General features: G+C 38.4%; 1 protein-coding gene across 5 annotated transcripts in view; it reads left to right on the plus strand.

The window, feature by feature from the left end:
- Nucleotides 1–20,052, plus strand: part of GOLGB1 (golgin B1) — a 98,401-nt gene that overhangs the window by 64,215 nt on the left and 14,134 nt on the right. For all 5 annotated transcript variants that reach the window (XM_036242318.1, XM_036242319.1, XM_036242321.1 and 2 more), the window contains one exon: nucleotides 5,914–6,092. In XM_036242318.1, the coding sequence (XP_036098211.1) occupies nucleotides 5,914–6,092 (179 nt within the window). The remainder of the gene's footprint in view (nucleotides 1–5,913; nucleotides 6,093–20,052) is intronic.

Consider the following 20,052-nt stretch of genomic DNA (forward strand, 5'->3'; position numbering starts at 1 on the left):
TATGTATATTTCTATTTCTATTTCTATATATACTTATATTTATATATATATATATATAAATTTGCATTTTGATCCTGTATTTCAAATTTATTTATTTATTCTTTATTTTATTTATTTATTTTTAAGAGTTTAAGTTCAGCTGACTTTGTCCTAGGAGCTTGACCTTTTGTCATTGCTTTCAGAATACAGATGCAAAAGGTTTTTGTTTTGTTTTTTAATTAGGGCAGTATATATACCTCAAAGCTGTTGTTAAGAAACTTAAAAAGAGCTTCTATCCAAAAATGAACAACTGTTGATAATCTTGTTAAGTCACAGTCTTTTTTCTGGAATCTGTCAGGATAGATTCTGAATTAGCTGTTTCATTCAGTGAACAGCTAAACTTTGTATTTTCCAACCCTAGTTCCTCGTTTTTATCTGCTGGATATTTACAAGCCAAGCGGGCTTTTAAAAAAAATCTTAATGTTTCTGTAACACAGAGTAATATTCTTCTGTTCCTTAAGGCTCATAACTGTTTATGATTTTATTTCATTTAATCATCATGGTCTATAATTCTTTATTCATAAATATGACTCAGATATTCTTTTTCCTTTCCACCAATGTTAGGATAAGTCCTTACCACCTTACCCTTAAACTCTTGTAACATTACTGCTCCCAGTATGTCACCTCTCCAGTACATTGTATATACCACTGCTGAATAAATCTTTCTGAAACTACTTTATTGTTACTGCACTACTCAAAAACCTTTCCAAGTTGTGCTGTCTCTAGATGATGCTTATGATTCACATCTCTTAGTCTGGCATTTAAGACCCTATAATTTGTCCTTCCCTTTTTTTTCCATCTTCCCTTTTACTGCTTCCCTACTTATATTCTTCATTCCATCCAAACTGATCTGCTCATTTTGCAGTAATCATATCTAGTACTTCCTACTTACCCATATTGCCACTCTTTCAACTAAAATGTCCTCTCAGTTTTCTGTTTTTGGAAAAATACTACCCACTCTTTAAAAGTCTCCCTGGATAGAGCTCAAATCCTCTTTGGTTACATTTCCAGATCACTTGATTATCTATTACCTTCTGTATGTACTTCCCTAGTACTTTTCATTTGTCCTATAATGCCTTGATTGTATCTTTGTGTTTAATTTCTGCACACTTATTTTTTATTTCCCTGATTAGAATGCAAGCTCCCAGTGATAAATGTCATGTCTTGTACGTGTTTATATTTCCCTGGTCTTTATCATATGGGTAATTAATTAATTATATGGTAGGTAATCAGCAGTTGGTGGTCATTCCCTTTATTTGTGGTTGTTATTGTAAACACCATTTTCTTCATTTTGTAATGTTAGGGGAGTTATGGGAACTTTTGAGACTGAGGCTTTTACATCTGCCATGAAAGAATCATAAAACCTATGCAGGGTTATAAATCACATGAAGGCCTGATAGTGTGACTTGGTGATACTGCATACATGGTTCACTGACTTGCTGAGCCCCTTCGGCATACTTTGGGAATATATTGTTATCTGTCCATCAACTCTTCCTTTCCACATATCTCGTTCTTAGGCTGTCTCACGGGCATTGAAGTTTCTAGTTTCTCAATCATTTGGCCGCATGTGCGATAAATATGGGAGATAACATATTTCAACCCCGATTCATTTAAACATTCAGCCTAAGCCAGCAGTTTATCATCTCTGTTTACCCTACTTTCCCTTCCCCCTAGGACCACCCCAGAAATGGTTTAAGTCTGAAAGGGACTTAGGCAACTTTGGTTCTCCTTTTTACTTACTCAAGGGGAAGTTTTCCAAAATAAAATCTGAGGGTCCAAGTGTCAGGAATTAGCCCATAGGATTCTACTAGGGCATAACAGACAACTCTGAAAACATTCTGCAATTTTTATATCTGTCTAAACTTCCTGAGGACTTTTTCCTAAGCAAGCAAAGCACTCACACAATTCCTACCTAAATAGTGGAGAGCAAATCTCTAGAGCTGCCTGTCTCTGTGTTTATCTGTACCCATTTCATTCTGAAAATGACTTGAGGTAGCATATAAAAATATGAACAGTTTTTCAAGTTAATCTAGTACAAGAACTAGAAAGGAAGAGAAAATGAGGATAGAAGGAAAAAATTAAATCAGGAGTAAGTTTAGTGTTCCAAGAAGATGTCACACTGTCCCATACTCTTTGTTAGATCTATGAGTCACTAATTACTCAGCTTTCTGGCAACCATCAGAAATAGGGTATTAAAAAACCATGTGCATGAATTGCAGGGTCCATATTTTAGGAAAAGGGGAGAAAAATACTACTTGTTCAATATAAGAATAAGAATAGTTTATTCTTTAAGTATTGAGGCCTTCAAAAAATTTCTTGTCTGTTTCCAGAGAGAGGACACTATGAAGTTGTGAAACATCCTTTGCTTCTCTACAGTAAATACAGCAATGTGTTTTACTGTGAAAAATGTTTTACATGTTCTGATGATCTGGTCTATTCCAACGAAAACATTTGAGTGGATTGGACTTGAGTGGATTGCATAAAGAATATATTTTCCCTTTAAAATAAAACAAAACATTTTTATTTTAGTTTTTGGGTTTAAAAAGTTCTATACACATATTTAATAAATCACTAAATTCTATAATATTTGATCAGAAAAACACACAGTAGCACTCCCAACCCTGTTTCTCTTTCTCCTAAGGCAATTTGCTGTTAGCTTATTATTTTTGTGTTTCCTTGGTATCTAAATATGCTTATATCTTGGCTTTTTATCCTTTGCATTTGGTAATGATTTTTTTTTTTTTTTTTTTAGTTATTTTTACTCCCTCTGCTTCCACACTACATACACACACTGTAAATAGACAGCTCCATTCCCATTCTCCTGATGTAATTTAATTTAAAGTTTGGTTAAATCAACATCCACTGTTTATATTTTTATGATTATAAATGGTGTTAGAGCTGAGACAGGTTACTTTTCCTCAACATATTTGTTTTTCCTAGAGTTATAACTGTGTTTTTGTTGTTGTTAACTTACTTAGTTTTCTTTCTACTTATCAGTTTAATTTAAAGCAAGACTTACTGCTATTTATTCATTTCCTTTGATGTTTATTTCTATCAGTTTTATCCTCATGAAGAAAATTCTCCCAGAGTCTCTGACTTGATCTTATATGAACCAGTCGCCCTATACTCCTAGGACACAGTTTTCATCCTAGAATATCTCTTTTCACCTTTATTAGATCTTCTGTTTCTTGCATTATATGTCTCTCTCATCTTGGTTTTGTGCATCATTTTGATGGAATAAGTCATTCAGTAGTTCCCTAAGAAAAGATATGTGGGAGGTAAATTTATTGAAAATGTCTTTTGATCTCTCATTCATGATTGATAGTTTGACTGGGTATAGAATTCTAGGCTGAAAATAATTTCCCTTTAAAATTGTGAAGACATTGGGCTATAGCCTTTTTAGCTTACACTGTGGTTCAGAAGTCTAAAGCTATTGATTCCTGATTCTTGGTATGTGAGTTCTCTCTCTCTCTCTCTCTCTCTCGCTCACACACACACACACACACACACACACACACACCCTCATCTCTCATTTCTCTCTCTGGAAATGTATAGAATCATTTGGTCTGTGTTCTGAAATTTCATGATAATGTACTTTGGTTCCAGTCTATCTTAATTCATCATTCTGTCTAGTCAAATTCATATTTATCAAATTTGGGAAATCTTTTGATTTATGTCATACCATCCCCTGCCCCAAATTCTTTTTTTTTATTTTGGTTGCCTTTTTTAACCCTAAAAATCCAGTTATTTAGATGTAGGACCTTCTGGATTCGCTTTATAATTTTCTTACCTTTTCTATTCTTTTTGCTATATTTTGGGAAGATTTTCTCACTGTCATCTTTTTAGCCCTATAAAGAGGTTTTCATTTTTGCTATCATGTTTCTAATTTCTGAGGATTTCTTTCTTTTTTTTTCTTGTCTCATAGATATATGTTCATATCTCTCCAAGAATAGTGGTAGTAGTTTTGTTCTTTGAAGTTTTCTCATACTGAATTTTCTTTGTAATTTATTTCTGTTCTAATGTTTCTAATTTCCTATATTCTCTCTTAAATCTTTGAGTATATCACATTTTCCCCCTGATAATCTCCTTCAAATACTCTTCTAGATTCTTTTCATCTCTGTCTTAAAATTAGCCATTTTTCAGGTGAGGTTTAATCCTTGATTTACTCTTTATGTTTAAGGGTAGGGTCACAAAAGCTTATGAGTGGGGCTTACCAACTCCAGGTTTCATTGCAGGCTGATCACGCTGAGCTTTTTTGGGTAATCCCCCTGTTGGTGTCTTTAGTTCCTCTTGGGCCAATCACATTTTCTAGAGAAGACTTTTTAATTCCTACATGGAAGATAAAGACCTGTGTGCCAGCATGTTCCAGCTGAGTAGGAGAAAGGCTTCAAGCATTCAGAAAGAATACGTTTGCCCTGGCCGGTGTGGCCCAGTGGTTGAACATCATCCCATGTACCCAGAGGTCACTGGTTTGATTCCCTGTCAGGGCATATGCCCGGGTTGTGGGTTCATACCCAATAGGGAACATGCAGGAGGTAGCTGAATGATGTTCCAGTCATGCATCATTGTTTCTCTCTCTCTTCTTCCTTGTTCCTTCTTTTCTCTCTAAAAAATCAATAAGAAATATTTTTTTTAAAGAAGAATACATTCACTTGATTACCCTTGCTTTAAAGCAGTACCCTTACCTTCAGCTGTGGCTGCTGTTTCTTAGTCCAGAGACACTTCTTATACCTTCTCCAGAGAATAAAACTCTAGTTGTCTGTCAGGGTAACAAAACTTGTGGAGCTGAGGAGGGTATCTAGGGATGCAATTGTTTCTTAAGCAGCTTTCCTCTAATCCTCCTTATTTCAGTCACCTCCTCCCTATCCCCATCACCATCTTTTCCAGAGGTACCTGGTGCTGTTAATTCCTGAGACTTTTGAAGATTCTACAGAGTAAGTTCTATTGGTTCTTTACTTTCCCTACTGCCAGCTTAAGATTTGGCTGTTCCAGAACTGTTAAGTTATTTACCACTTATGCATCTGCTTTTCAGCTTCCAAAATTAATTTTGTAGCTGCTGACTTCTCTCTTATTCTTTCTGTTCTTGTGTTTTATGCTTTAAAAAATAATGCCTTTACTATAGCTTTAATAATGTTTCTGGAATGGGTGAAGATACACCTGGAATGTAGATAGGCAGTTTTGCTAATTAAAGTAAAATCCATCATCATCATCATCATCATCTTCACTAACTCTATGTGTGTAACACATTAATTTTTTTTATTTCTCATCTTATGAGAGGTACTCTATCTTTATTTTATAGGTGAGGGAATTTAAGGCTTAGAGGGTGTGAGGAACATGTATAGGGTCACACAACCTGTGTAGTCAGGATAACTGATTCCAACGCTTTAGTGCTATTAATTAACTACTAGGCCTGGTCATCACTGCCTTCCTCATATCGTAATCATCAGCTAAGCTAGAGTAAAGGTTGACCTCCATATAAGAAAGTTTAGAAGCATAACCAGGGCACATGGGTAAATAAAAAACAGTCTTTTTTTACAACTTTTGTTCTAGGAAGTTACTACTCACAAAGAAGCTATTGGTTCTATACGTCTATCCCATGTCAGAGTTGCAGATCAGTTCAATTTAGGACCTTGGGAGCAGGGGGAAGGGATAGAAATTGCAGGAATGGTCAGGCCTTACAGCCTTGATGGCAGTTCTGTGGGGTGATTCCCTCAAGCCTGGTCGCATCTATTTCACTGTTTTAGGGATTCATGCTGCAATTATATGTTAATAGATTGTTAGGTGCTGGTAGTCTGTTGTGGTATTTGACTGATGAATTATAGCTGGGTGAATGAGATGTGATGAATCACCCTTTTACTTTCCCTTTGGTTAAAGCTGAAGGAATTGAAGAATCTGCAGCAGCAGTACTTACAAATTAACCAGGAGATCACTGAGTTACGTCCACTGCAGGCTCAACTTCAGGAGTATCAAGATAAAACAAAAACATTTCAGATTATGCAAGAAGAGCTCAGGCAGGAAAACCTCTCCTGGCAGCATGAGCTACACCAGCTCAGGTATGATAATCTCTGCTTTTTGACCATTTTCTATTTTTTGTCTTTAACTTTTTATTATTAAATAATTATAGATATAGATATATATAGGAAGTTACAAAAATAGTACAGAAAGCTCTCATGCATCCTTCACTCATTTTACTCTAATGGTCACATCTTACTTAACTCTAATGCGATATGGACACCAGGAAATTAATATTAGTATGATTCAAATACTTTATTCATATTTCACCAATTTTACATTCATTTGAGTATATGTGTGTGTGTATAGTTCTGTGCAGTTTTATCATATGTGTCGTCGATTCATGTAACTACCACCACAACACAGATAAACAACTGGTGTATTAACATAAATATGTCTCCTGTGCCACTAGTATATAATCATATTCTTCCCCCTCCCTCTTATCCCTAATCTCTGGCCACCACTAATCTGTCCTCTATCTCTATACTTTTGTCATTCTGAGAATGTTTTATAAATGGAATCATACAGTATGTAACCTTTTGAAATTAGCTTTTCTCATCCATCATAATGCCCTTGAGCTCAATCAACTTTGTTGCGTGTATCAAGTTTATTCCTTTTACTGACAAATTGTATTCCATGGTATGAATGTTTTGCTTTTAACCATTTACCCACTGAAGGACATGTATGTTGTTTCTAACCGTGATCTATTGTAAACAAAGCTACTATGAACATTTGTGTATAGGTTTTTATGTGGTTGATAAGTTTTTTGTTCTCTGAGATAATTGCCGAGGAGTGCAAATGCTAGGTTGGATGGTAAGTGTAATGTTTAGTTTTTTTTTAAGTTGAAAAACTGTTATTTCAGAATGACTGTACCATGTTATATTCCTATCAGCAATATGTGAGTGATCCAGTTTCAGTATCAAGTGCTGCATCCTTGTCAGCAGTTGATATTCATAGATTGGTAATGTGGTTTTAATGTGAATAATGGCTAATCATGTTGAACATCTTTTTATGTGCTTATTTGATAGTCATTTGTCCTTTTTGATGAAATGTTTATTCATGTGTTTTGTCCATTTTTCTATTTAGGTTGTTAATTTTTTACTGTGGAGTTTTGAGAGTTCTTTGTATATTCTAGATACAAGTTCTTTGTTAGGTTTGCAAATATTTTTCCCAATCTGCAGGTTACCTTTCATCCTTCTCAACAATGTCATTTTAATTTTGATGAGTACAATTTATTGATTATTTTCTCTTTTTTCAGATTCAACAAGTTCTATTGTTCTATCTTAAGTTCACTGATATCTTTCATCCATCACCTTCATTCTGCTATTGGGCCCATTGAGTTTACTTTTTATTTTGCATATGGTATTTTTCAGTTCTAAGATTTTCATTCAGTTTTTCTTTATATGTTCTATTTCTTTGCTGGGGCTTTCTCTACTTTTCATTATTTCCAGTGTGTTAGTAATTACTTGTTGAAAGATTTCTATAATGACTGCTTTAAAATCCTTGTCATGTAATTCCAACATTTGTGTTATCTCATTGCTGTCATCTGATGATTTTCTTTTGTCAGCCAGGTTGTGATTTCCCTGGTTCATAAAATGTGACCTCCTTGGTTCCTTTTATGATGAGTTCAATTGTGTCCTGAACAGGTTGGAAGTTATGTTATGAGACTTGAAGTATTATTTAAATCTTCTTTTTCAGTACACTTCCACTGATACCAGTCCAGCAGGGGAAGGGGAACAATGCCACTTTACTGCCAGTTGGAGGGTGAAGTCCAGTGGGCTCCCCACTCAGCCTCCATTGATAACCCTAGGGAGAATGGGTGTCCTGATATTCTAGGAAGAGGTGGAAGTCTCATCTTTCCACTTGTACTGCACTGACAGCATAATTAGGGGGGAGGGTTGCCTCCTCACTGTTAGGCGAGAGTAGGAGTCCAGGCTCCATGTATAGCCTCCATTAATACCACTGTTTGGTGTGGAGAAGGTCACCTCATTATTACCAGGCAATGGTGAAAGTCCAGGTTCCCCACTCAATCTCCTCTGACACTGCAGATAGGGGGTTTGTGGGGGCACCTTATTACCACTGAGTAGTGGCTGAAATCCAAACTTTCCTCTAGGCCTCTTCTGATACTGTCTCTGCAGGGACAGGGAGGAACGCTTCATTACCTTGTCATGGGTGGAGATGGATGTCCAGGTCTCACTTGTTTTCTCCACTGACACCATAGTAGAGGTAGGGTTGGTCAGAGGGAGGCACCTCTACCACTGGGTGATGTTGACAGTCCAGGGTACATACTTAGCCTCTTCTGATACCACCCAGCAGGGAGGGTGACGTGCATCTAGTTACCTCTAGGCAAGAATGTAACTCTAGCCTGTTTATTAGGATTCTTTTAATGTGAATGGGAAGGTACTGTGGGTTTTCCACATTGTTCCCTGGAGTAGAATGGTTATTGTCATTATTTCTGTCTCGCTGGCCTGCACCTTCCTGGTGCATTAACAAGACAGCAAACTTTTCTTGGCACTCAGTGTTTCCAGATTGTAGAGTCCTCTACCACCAAGTTTAGGTTATATAGAATTAAAGAAAAACCAGCGAATTTACTGCCAGGTCATTCCTCAAGTACTAGGCTCCCTAGTTGGTCCACCTTTTTTTCATCTTCTTATGTTTGTTTTTATATGTAATTCCTAGGGCTTTTAAAAATCTGTACTTAGTGGGAGGAAAGGAGAAATGCATCTACACTATTTCATACAGATCCAGGAATCCAACTCCTTTTCTTTTAAAAAAACAGATGAATAACCATGCTATATGGCACTGTCAGGGAAAAAAAAAATTAGGATAGCAACTGTAATTCTGGTCGTTGTTGTTTTTAAAATCATTTTTTATTTTTCAATTATGGTTGACCTACAATATTGTATTAGTTTCCCAGTGATTAATCATTATGTAACTTACTAAGTGATCATCCTGATAAATCTCATACCATCTGACACCACCCATAGTTACTAGAACATTATTGTCTATATTACCTATGCTGTACTTTACATTCCCATGACTATTCTGTAACAACCAATTTGTAATTCTTAATCCCTTAACCTTTTCACACATTCGCCCCCAACTCTCCTCCCATCTGGCACTGATTGGTTTTTTAATTTCATGTTTTTAACAAATTTGATCCAAAGAGAAAAGATAAAGAATAAACACTTAATATATAAAAACAGGTTCTATTGTCATATCCTCATTGTTGGGACTTTATTACTGTTTAACTTAAAATGGTGTATGCCACCTTATTAAAATTAAACCCAGAGCTTTCAGGATTTGGTACTAAAAGGAGAATCTTCGTGTTGGAAAGTGCTACTGATCAAGCAGCACCTGCTTTGGCTCACCAGCTGTTACAGGACAACCACAGGCAAGTGAATATGGAGAATATGAGGTGGAGTCTAGATTCCTATCCAGCTTACAGTGGGCAACCAGGATGATAGATATCAACATAGTAAAATAATTTTTGTAACCACCATAAGAGAGCTCCTAATGTACACAAGAGATGTGTTCCTTCACAGACCCTATGTGCACCTGTACTTTACTGATAAGATATTTCAAAACAAACCTTAAGTGAAGTTTATAGAGGAAAGCACTTTTTAGAATTTGGTGATTTAAATTTTATGAAGTAAAGATTTTGATGTTTAACATCATTATGGACTTTGTCTTATAAGTGAATATATATCAAACTCATTCCATAGGTTTTCAGCTTGCCCATGTAATACAAGAACACATTTTTTTTTTTTTGTACAGATAGAGTGGGAGGGAGAGAGAGGAAGGAGAGAGAGAGAGAAACATCGACGTGAAGGGACACATCGAGTAGCTGCCATCCGCACGACCAACCAGGGCCGGGGACAAACTGCAACCGAAGTACGTGCCCTTAGCGGGAACCGAACCCGGGTCTCTCTGGACCGCAGGCCGGCGCTCTAACCGCTGAGCCAAACTGGCCAGGGCAAGAACACATTATTTTTTATCAAATGATAATGATTAGAGAGGAGGTAAAATCTGTGTATTGTTGCTCTCTGGTGATACAAATTTCTTCTGTTTCTTCTTTCTAAAATTGAACCTCAAGAGAAAAGATAATGTACTCCATTTCAACCTCAGCTTCCCCCACCCCTCTCAGGGAATGGCTGCTCCAGTTTTATTCTGTTAGAATCTCAATTTATTGCAAAGAGATCAGGCTCTCAGTGTGTTTTCTTTCAGATACACACTAGTGCTGACCATTGAATTTAGGGCCCTCCAAAGATGATTGGGACCATGTCAGGGCATCACCTCTTGCTATCTCCCATCTTATATCCAGATCACCCAGAACTACACAAATCTTAAGTGTAAACCTAAGCTGCAAAGCTTTAAAGGCTTATTTTCTACAGCTACCTGTTCCCCTTTCACTTTCTTCAAAGGGTATTCCTATAGGATACTGTTTTCGTAATGTTGATCCTTGGAGAAGAGAAAAAGAGGGAGAAAAAAAAAATTTTTGGTCTATCAATTATTTTTTTAATATATTTTTTTATTGACGTTTTAGAGAGAGTGGAAGGGAGAGAGATAGAAATATTGATGTGAGAGCAAAACATCAATCACACCCCCTACTGGGGATCAAGCCTGCAACCCGGGCACGTTCCCTGACTGGGAATCAACGTGAGACCTCTCAGTCAATGGGATAACGCTCAATCCATTCAGCCACATCAGCCGGGCTATCAATTCTTTTTTTCCCTTATTTTCTCTTTCCACCTTTCCTTAGTCTTTCTCTCTTTACCTTCCACCTTTGAGCAATTTTGAAGAAAAGTATAATTAGATATCAAGTGAATGTGAGTAAATTTGGAGAAAGAAAGGACGACATTTCATTTCACTTTTACAAGGAAAAAGAATATGAGAACACAGAGTTAATTCACTGACTTTAGGACCAACTTCTTTCACTGAATATCTTCAAGACTCCCTGTCCTTTGCTTTTAAAATACTTGGGAGAAGTTAGCTTTTTAACCATGAAAAAGCTGGAACATCTTCTTGTTCAAGATTCTATTGGCCTTGGTTGGCTTGTCAGGACAGCCTGAATTTATACCATAACCTTTCTCTTCCACTTGTGGTTACTGTTTTGCTCATTCTGCTCTGGTTCCTGTGCTCTCTCACTTATAAGTGCAGTATAACCCTTTTTATGACTGAGTTTTATCAACTAATCAGGTTTGTTCCTTTGCCCCTATTCTCTATTGAGGGTCTCTTTCCACACCTAACCACTTGTCTATCCTTTAAAAAATGGAAGCTTGAAGCTTTTTATGGAAGATTGTGATCTTTCTCATATATTCTTACTCTTTCTTTTTAATCCTCACCTGGGGGTATTTTTCTGTTTATCATCAGATAGAGTGAGAGGGAAGGGGAGAGAGAAATTATGTGAGAGGGACACATCGACTGCTTCTTCCCACATGACCTGACAAGGGCCAGGACGAACCGCAACCAAGGTATGTGCCCTTGATTGGAATCGAACCCGTGACTCATTGGTCCACAGGCCAAGGCTATAACCACTGAGTCAAACCAGCCAGGGCACATTCTTACTCTTGAAGTTCTTCTTCCTTATTCTCTCTCAGTTTCACAGACAAATATAAAAGAAAGTGATTTTAGAAAAGTCCTTTTGCAGATTTTTTTTAAATTTTTTTTTGTTACAGATGTTTCTCTTTTTTACCCCACTGATTTCCTTCTCCCTCCCTGCCCTATCCCCAGCTTTGTTCTCCATGTCCACTGTTCATGCATACATGCATATGAGTTCTGTGGTTTATCTCTCCCCCACCACCTCCTCTTCTGTGGGTTGTAAGTCTGCCCACTTGTACGTCTCTGGGACTACTCCATTCCTCAGATTGTTATGTTCATTATATTTCACAAATAAGTGAGATCATATGATACTTGTCTTTCTCTGTTTGGCTTGTTTCGCTTAGGATAATACTTTTAAGGTCCCTCCATGTCGTCTCAAAGGATAAGAGATCTTTCTTTCTTACAGCTGCATAGTACTCCATAGTGTATATGTACCACAGCTTTTTTATCCATTTCTCTACTGATGGACACTTGTGCTGTTTCCAGATCTTAGCTATTATAAATAGTGCTGCTATGAACATGGGGGTACATATATTCTTTCTGATTGGTGTTTCAGGCTTCTTAGGTTTTATTCCTAGAAGCGGGATCACTGGGTCAAATGGCAGTTCAATTTTTAATTTTTTGAGGTAACACCATAGTGTTTTCCATAGTGGCTGCACCCGTCTGCATTCCCAGCAGCAGGGTACTAGAGTCCCCTTTTCTCCACACCCTCACCAACACGTGTTTGATGATTTGTAGATGGCAGCCATTCTGATAGGTGTGAGGTGATACCTCATTGTTGTTTTAATTTGTCTCTTAGCCACTTGTATGTCTTGTTTGGAGAGGTGTCTATTTAGTTCCTCTGCCCATTTTTTAATTGGTTTCTTTGTCCTTCTTCTGTTGAGTTGTATGAACACTCTATATATATTGGAAATTAACCCCTTATCTGATATATCATTGGCAATTATGCTCTCCCATACAGTGGGTTGCCTTTCCATTTTGATGATTGTATCTTTTGCTGTGCAGAAGCTTTTTAGTTTGATATAGTCTCATGTGTTCATTTTCTCCTTTGTTTCTGTTGCCTTAGGTGATGTATCAGTGAAAATTTTTCTGCGTATGATGTCTGAAATTTTGTTGCCTACAGTTTCTTCTAGGATTTTTATGGATTCATGTGCCACATTTAAGTCTTTTATCCGTTTTGAGTTTATTCTTGTGTATGGTATATGTTGATGGTCTAGTTTTATTTTTTATTTTTGCATGTAGCTGTCCAATTTTCCCAACACCATTTGTTAAAGAGGCTGTCTTTACTCCACTGTATGCACTTTCTTGCCCCCTTTGTCAAATATTAATTGAGCATATTGCTGTGGGTCCATTTCTGGGTTCTCTATTCTGTTCCATTGATCTATCTGCCTGTTCTTGTGCCAGTGCCAGGCTGTTTTGATTACAGTAACCTGAAATCTGTTAATGTGACCCCTCCAACTTTGTTCTTCTTTTTCAAGATTGCTGTGGCTATTTGAGGTCTTTTTTGGTTCCATATGAATTTTTGAAGTATTTGTTCTAGTTCTGTGAAGTATGTCGTTGGTGTTTTGATGGGGATTGCATTGAATCTATAGATTGCTTTGGGTAGTATGGACATTTTAAAGATGTTAATTTCCAATTCATGAACAAGATATGTGCTTCCACTTTTTTATATCTTCCTCTATTTCTTTTTTCAATGACCTTTTGTTTTCTGCGAATAGTTCCTTTATTTCTTTGGTTAAGTTTATTCCTAAGTATCTTTATGTTTTTCCCGCAATGCTAAATGGGATTATTTTTCTGTTTTTCTTTGTGGAGTTCATCATTGGTGTATAAGAATGGTATCAATTTCTTGATGTTAATTTTGTATTCTGCTCTTTTGCCAAATTCATTTATTAAGCCTAGTAAATTTTTGATGGCGTCTTTGGGGTTTTCTTCGTATAGAATCATGTCATCTGTGAATAATGACAGTTTCACTTCCTCCTTTCCAATTTGGATCCCGTTTATTTTTTTCTTCCTGTGTGATTGCTGTGGCTAAGATTTCCAGTAGTATGTTAAATAAGAGTGGCAAAAGTGGGCATCCTTGTCTTGTTCCTGTTCTTATGGGAAATGCTTTTAGTTTTTGCCCATTGAGTATGATGTCGGCTGTAAGTCTTTTATATATGGCCTTTATTATGTCGAGATATGATTCCTCTGTTCCCAGATTGCTGAACGTTATTATAAGAAATGGATGTTGCATTTTGTCGAATGCTTTTTCAGCGTCTATTGATATGATTATATGATTTTTATCTTTCATTTTGTTTATGTGGTGTATCACATTTATTGATTTGCGAATATTGACCAGCCTTGAATCCCTGGGATGAATCCCACTTGGTCATGGTGAATAATGTTTTTGATGTATTGCTGGATTCTATTTGCTAGTATTTTGTTCAGGATTTTGGCGTCTATGTTCCTCAGGGATATTGTCTCTCCTTGTAGTGTCTTTTTCTGGTTTTGGAATTAGAATTATGCTGGTCTCATAAAACGAGTTTGGAAGTCTTCCTTCTTCTTGAATTTTTTGAAATAGTTTGAGGAGAATGGGTATTAGTTCTTCTTTGAATGTTTGGTACAATTCCCCCGTGAAGTGGTCCGGGCCTGGGCTTTTGTTTGCTGGGAGAGTCTCAATTACATCTTCAATTTCTTTTGTTGTTATGGTCTGTTCAAGTTTTCTATCTCTTCCCAGTTGTTTTGGGAGACAATGTGTTTCTAGAAATTTGTCCATTTCACTTCAGTTGTCGAATTTGTTGCCGTATAATTGTTCATAATATTTGTTAACAATCCTTTGTATTTCTGTGGTGTCAGTTGTTATTTCTCCTCTTTCATTTCTGATTTTGTGTATTTGGGTTCTCTCTCTCTGTTTCTTGGTGAGTCTAGCGAAAGGTCCATCAATCTTGTTTATCTTTTCAAAGAACCAGCTCTTTATTTCATTGATCCTTTGAATTGTTTTTTTTTTTTTGGTCTCCCTGGCATTTATTTCTGCTCTGATCTTTACTATTTTCTTCCTTCTACTTGCTCTGCGGTTTTCTTTTTGTTTGCTTTCTAGTTCTTTAAGTTGTGAGGTAGATAATCAATTAAAAATTTTTCTTGTTTCTTGATGTAGGCCTGTAGTGCTATGAACTTCCCTCTCAGAACTGCTTTCGCTGCATCCCATAGATTTTGTGTTTATTTCCATTGGTTTCCAGGAAGTTTTTAATTTTTTCCTTGATCTTTATGGTAACCCATTCATTGTTCAATAACATGCTATTTAGCTTCCATGTTTTCAAATGTCTTTGCATGTTCTTGTTGCAATTGATTTCTAATTCCATGCCATTGTGATCTGAGAAGATGCTTGATATGATTTCAATATTCTTGAAGTTGCAGAGACTTAGTTTGTGCCCTAACATGTGGTCTATCTTTGAGAATGTCCCATGTGCACTTGAGAAGAATGTGAATTCCGCAGTTTTGGGATGTAATTCTCTGTAGATATCTATAAAATCCATTTGGTCTAGTGCTTCATTTAGGGTCTGTGTTTCCTTGTTAATTTTTTGTTTAGAAGATCTATCCAGAGATGTCATTGGGGTATTGAAATCCCCTGCTATGATTGTATGGCTGTCGATTTCTCCTTTGAAGTCCTCTAAAAGATTTTTAATATATTTTGGTGCTCCTATATTGGGTGCATACATGTTTACCAAGCTTATATCTTCCTGTTGGATAGATCCTTTCAATATTATGTTGTGGCCTTTTTTTCTCTATTTGTTGCCTTCACTTTGAAATCTACTTTATCAAATATGAGTATTGCTACCCCAGCTTTTTTTGCTTTCCGTTTGCTTGACAGATTTTTTTTCATTCCTTCCCTTTCAACCTATGTAAGTCTTTTGTTGTGAGGTGGGTTTCTTGTAAACAACATATACGTGAGTTATGCTTTCTTATCCAGTCAGCTACTCTGTGTCTTTTTATCGGAGCATTCAAACCATTCACATTTAAGGTGATAATTGTTATGTACTTATTTATTGCCATTTTTGTTTGGTGTGGTTCTATTTTTCTTCCTATTTCTTCTAATTACAGCAGTCCTTTTAGCATATGTTGCAGTGCTGGTTTGGTGTTAATATATTCCCTTTGCCTTTTTTTTTTGTTTGGAAATCTCTTTATTTGACCTTCTATTTTGAATGATAGTCTTGTTGGATAGAGTAGTCTTGGATTGAGATCCTTGTTTTTCATGACCTTGATTACTTCATGCCACTCCCTTCTGGCCTGTAGTGTTTCTGATGAGAAGTCAGCTGAGAGCCTTATGGGGTTTCCTTTGTAGGTAACTAGTTGCTTATCTCTTGATGCTTTTAGGATTCTCTCTTTGTCTTTAATTTTTGACATTTTAATTGCTGTGTGTCTTAGTGTGGGCCTCTTTGAGTTTTTACTTGGGGCTCTTTGTGCTTCTTGAATTTGAATGCCTCCTTCCTTTACCAAGTTAGGAAAGTTTTCTGTCACTGTTTCTTTAAATATATTCTCTAACCTTTGCCCATTTTCTTCCTCTTTGGAGACTCCTATGATGTGAATGTTATTACGTTACTAGTCCCTCAGTTCTCTTAAGCTATATTCCTGTTTTTTATTGTTTTTTCCTTTTGGTTTTTTAATTGGTTGATTTTGTTCTACCCTCTCTTCTAATTCACTGATCCGGTGCTCAGCTTCCTCTTCTCTGCTGGTTAGTCCTTCCAGTGTGTTCTTAATTTCTGCTATGTCATTCTTCATTTCCACTTGATTGGTTTTCAGTGTTTCTGTATCTTTGCTCATGGTGCTGATGTCCTTACTCATGCCGTTGAGCTTCCTCAAGATCATGGCTCTGAACTCTACCTCTGATGATTTACTTAAGTGCATTTTATTTATCTCATATTCAGGAGAGTTCTCTTGTTCTTTCATTTGGAATTTGTTTCTTTGTTTCACCATTTTGGCTGTCTCAGTGAGTTTTGAAGCCTGCCAAATTTTCCCTGTGGGTGTTGGTATTCTGCTGTTTGTGGCTCCCTCTACTGGTTTTGGATGAGCCTGGGTGGGCCCATGTTAAACATCACTGTCAAGTCTTACTTTCCTAGGTAGATGTGTAAGCCCAGGAAAGGTTCATTTATCCTCTAGCTTTTTCCTGGAGGCTAGTAGTCTCAGTTACTCATTGCCTTGGTATGTAGCCCTAGTGTTCTGCATACGAGGATTTCCAGAGGGTGGGATAGATGCTGGTTTTTAATGAGCCTCAATTTGCATTTCTTTACCTGGGGTGGGGGGTACTGAATCTCTGAGGGGGGGGGGGCTGCTGCTTTTCCCCACAGCTCTGGGAAGGAGCATACTGGCCACCGTCCTTTGTGGCTGCAACTCAGCAAAAACTCGTGAGTGCCCTCCAAATTGCAGGTGTCCCCACAGAGTTCCAGCCCAGTCTGCCCTCCCTCTGCCATAGCCCCCAGGTGAGTGGCTGTGGCTATTTTACCACTCTGTCCTGGCTCTCTGCGCTGTGGAGCGGGCTTGGTGTTTATTCCCCAAGGGCACTGCTCACAGCTAAGACTGCTGCTGTCTGTGGGCTCCCAGCCCACCACCCTCTTGTGCCTCCGCAGATCCTACCAGTGTCCCTGGTTATATGGTCCTGTCCTGCTGCTTTACTATTCTTTTTTGTGATGATTTGTCTTTATTTTATTTGTAATTCCCGTTTGTTCCTGGGAAATCGTCTGTGTAGCTTCCATTCACTCTGCCTTAATTTTCACATCCTCTAAGCCTATCTTGTGCACAGCTGGGTCGCACAGGCGTCCTTGGTGCCCCCCCTCCTTGGTGCCCCCACCCCCTGCAGGTCCTGCAGGCAACTGGATCGCACAGTCCCTTTGGGGACCCAGCTCTATGCCTATCTTATGGGCAGCTGGGTCACACAGGCCTCTCTGGTGCTTCAGCACCCTGCAGGTCCTGCGGTAACTAGGTCGCACAGTCCCTGCTGGGCAGCATTGGCCTCTCTGATGCGTCAGCATCCCACAGGTCCCGCAGGTAACTGGATGGCACAGTCCTTGCTGGGTTACACAGGCCTCTCTGGTGCTCCCGCACCTTGCAGGTCCCCTGGGCAGGCAGCTGAGTCGCACCAGTTCCTCTCGGGCTCTGGCTTCCCACCACTCTTGTGGGCTACTGGGTCACACAGGCCTCTGTGGTGACCCAGCACCCTGCAGGTCCCACTGGTGGGCATCTGGATTGTACCAGTCCCTCTCAGGCTCCGGCTTCCCACCACTGTTGTGGGCTGCTGAGTCACACAGGCTTCTCTGGTGCCCCAGCACCCTGCAGGACCCACGGGCAGCTGGATAGCACAGTTTCTCTCGGGCTCTGGTTTCCCACTGCTCTTGTGAGCTGCTGGATCACACAGGCATCTGTGGAGCCACAGGTCCCGCTGCTGGTGGCTGGGGAGTACTGCTGCCTCTTGGGGCTCAACTCCTGCTCAGCTTTTGCTGTAGTTTTTGCGGATGGGTCTCAGCTGCTGGTCTGTGCGTCTGTTGCCTGGGGATGGATGTCTGCTCCCCAACCTCTGTTGCTGGGGGTATATCTTGACTCTGATTGGGCTGCTACTGTGGGGGATGGTGCTGGGCTCCTGGCTGTCCTCGGCTTCCACGATTGGCACCTTGGGAGCTCCACTACTGTGCACTGGTCTGTGTTGACACAGAGTGTCCACTGGTCTGATGGTGCCAGGTGTGCTGGTGGGCTCAGGTTGCTGGGCCCTAGCCGCTCCCACTGCCTCCTCCCAGGGAAGACCCGGGATCTTCCAAAATGGTGGGACCTCCCCACGGCGCAGGGAGAAGTGCCCTGAAGGGCCTCTTACCGCGGTAGCCGGCTGCTCCCGTCCACAGCACAGGAACCTTCTGCTCTGCGTCTTTGCACTGCTCAGGTTTGGTCATCCACCTTCACATCCACTCACACACACTCACTCTCACTCCGGTCCTGCCCACCGCCATCTTCCTGGTTGTTTCTTTCTCCGCTGATTTTTTTCCAGGGAACAAAAATGCATGTTCCCAAAGAGCAAAAATACCTTTTGTATATAGTGGCCTTGTAATAAACATTTATTTTAGTTTGTGAGTTTTAGTATAGCCAAGAAGGATTACTTCATAACAGATATGTATCAATTAGAAAATTACCTTGTTTGTAGAGAAAGATAAAAACATCAGATGTAATTCAAACAAAACTTTCTATTATTGGAAAAAATAGAGACATGAATACTACAGAAAGTGAAGAGATTGTAGAAATTTGCTTATAATTCTAATGTGTTTTTTCAGGTATAGTATAGAGACAGTTGAACTAAATAAAGAATATAACAAAGGCAGTTTTTGCTAGCACTAAAAAACATTAACTCAGGTCAAACAGAAACCCCCCTCTTGGTCAAATTCAGGGAATAAATAAATAGACATAGCAGCAGCTAGTATTTATTGAGTGATTATGAATTGCTACGCTCTTTGTTTGGTTCATGACATGTAGTATCTCATTTAATTCTCAGAATAATCCTAAGGAGTAGTTTATTCCTATTTACCACTAAGGCTCAAAGATTAACTTTTACTCAGTCTCATGCCTAGTATATGATAGAGCCGATGTTTAAACCCAGGTCAGTCAGACTCTTGTGACTTTCTCATAGCCATGATGTTATACTGCGTGGTGGGTGGCGCCGTCTTTCTGAAAAATTCCAGTGGTTTCCCACGCTTACAGAGTAACTCTGTTTAGTGTGCTATTCAGTGCCTCACATGATCTGACCTCACCCTCATATCCTACCTATCTACTCTACACACTATCTACTACAACAGGTTCAAGTTTTACTATCTATAGTCATTCTTATGCCTTTTACTCAGTTTGTTTCTTGAACCTGGAATACTTTTCCCATTATGGAAACCTGACTCATTGCTCAGAATTCAGACCAAATGCCTGCTTTTCTGTGATATGTTCCCAGGTCCTTCTAGTTGAAAACATTTTTTTGCACTTTCAAAGTAAACTTTTATTGACATATACATTTAAAACAGTGCACGTATTTTAAGTGTATAGGTTTTATAAATTGAACACTTCCATATCATGAGCCCACATTCAGAAACATTATTTGTCAATTGTACTTCAATAAAGCTAAAAAATGTAAAATTGAAATAAAAAAGAAACATTAACACCCAGAAACAATTCTTTATGTCCCCTGCCAGTCACTATTTACTCAAAGAATAATCACTATCCTGATTTCTAACACCAAATACGTGTTTTAAGTATAGTTTGTATATAATATTATATTAGTTTCAGGTATAGTGTATTGTGATTTGATGTTTATATCAAATCACCACACTGTCTAGTAATCACCTATTACCATGTAAACTAATCACAATATTAGTGACTGTATTCCCCTTCACCTTTTTCAACTCA

This window comes from Molossus molossus, unplaced genomic scaffold (genome assembly GCF_014108415.1).
Source record: "Molossus molossus isolate mMolMol1 unplaced genomic scaffold, mMolMol1.p scaffold_m16_p_5, whole genome shotgun sequence".
Lineage (NCBI taxonomy): Eukaryota > Metazoa > Chordata > Mammalia > Chiroptera > Molossidae > Molossus > Molossus molossus.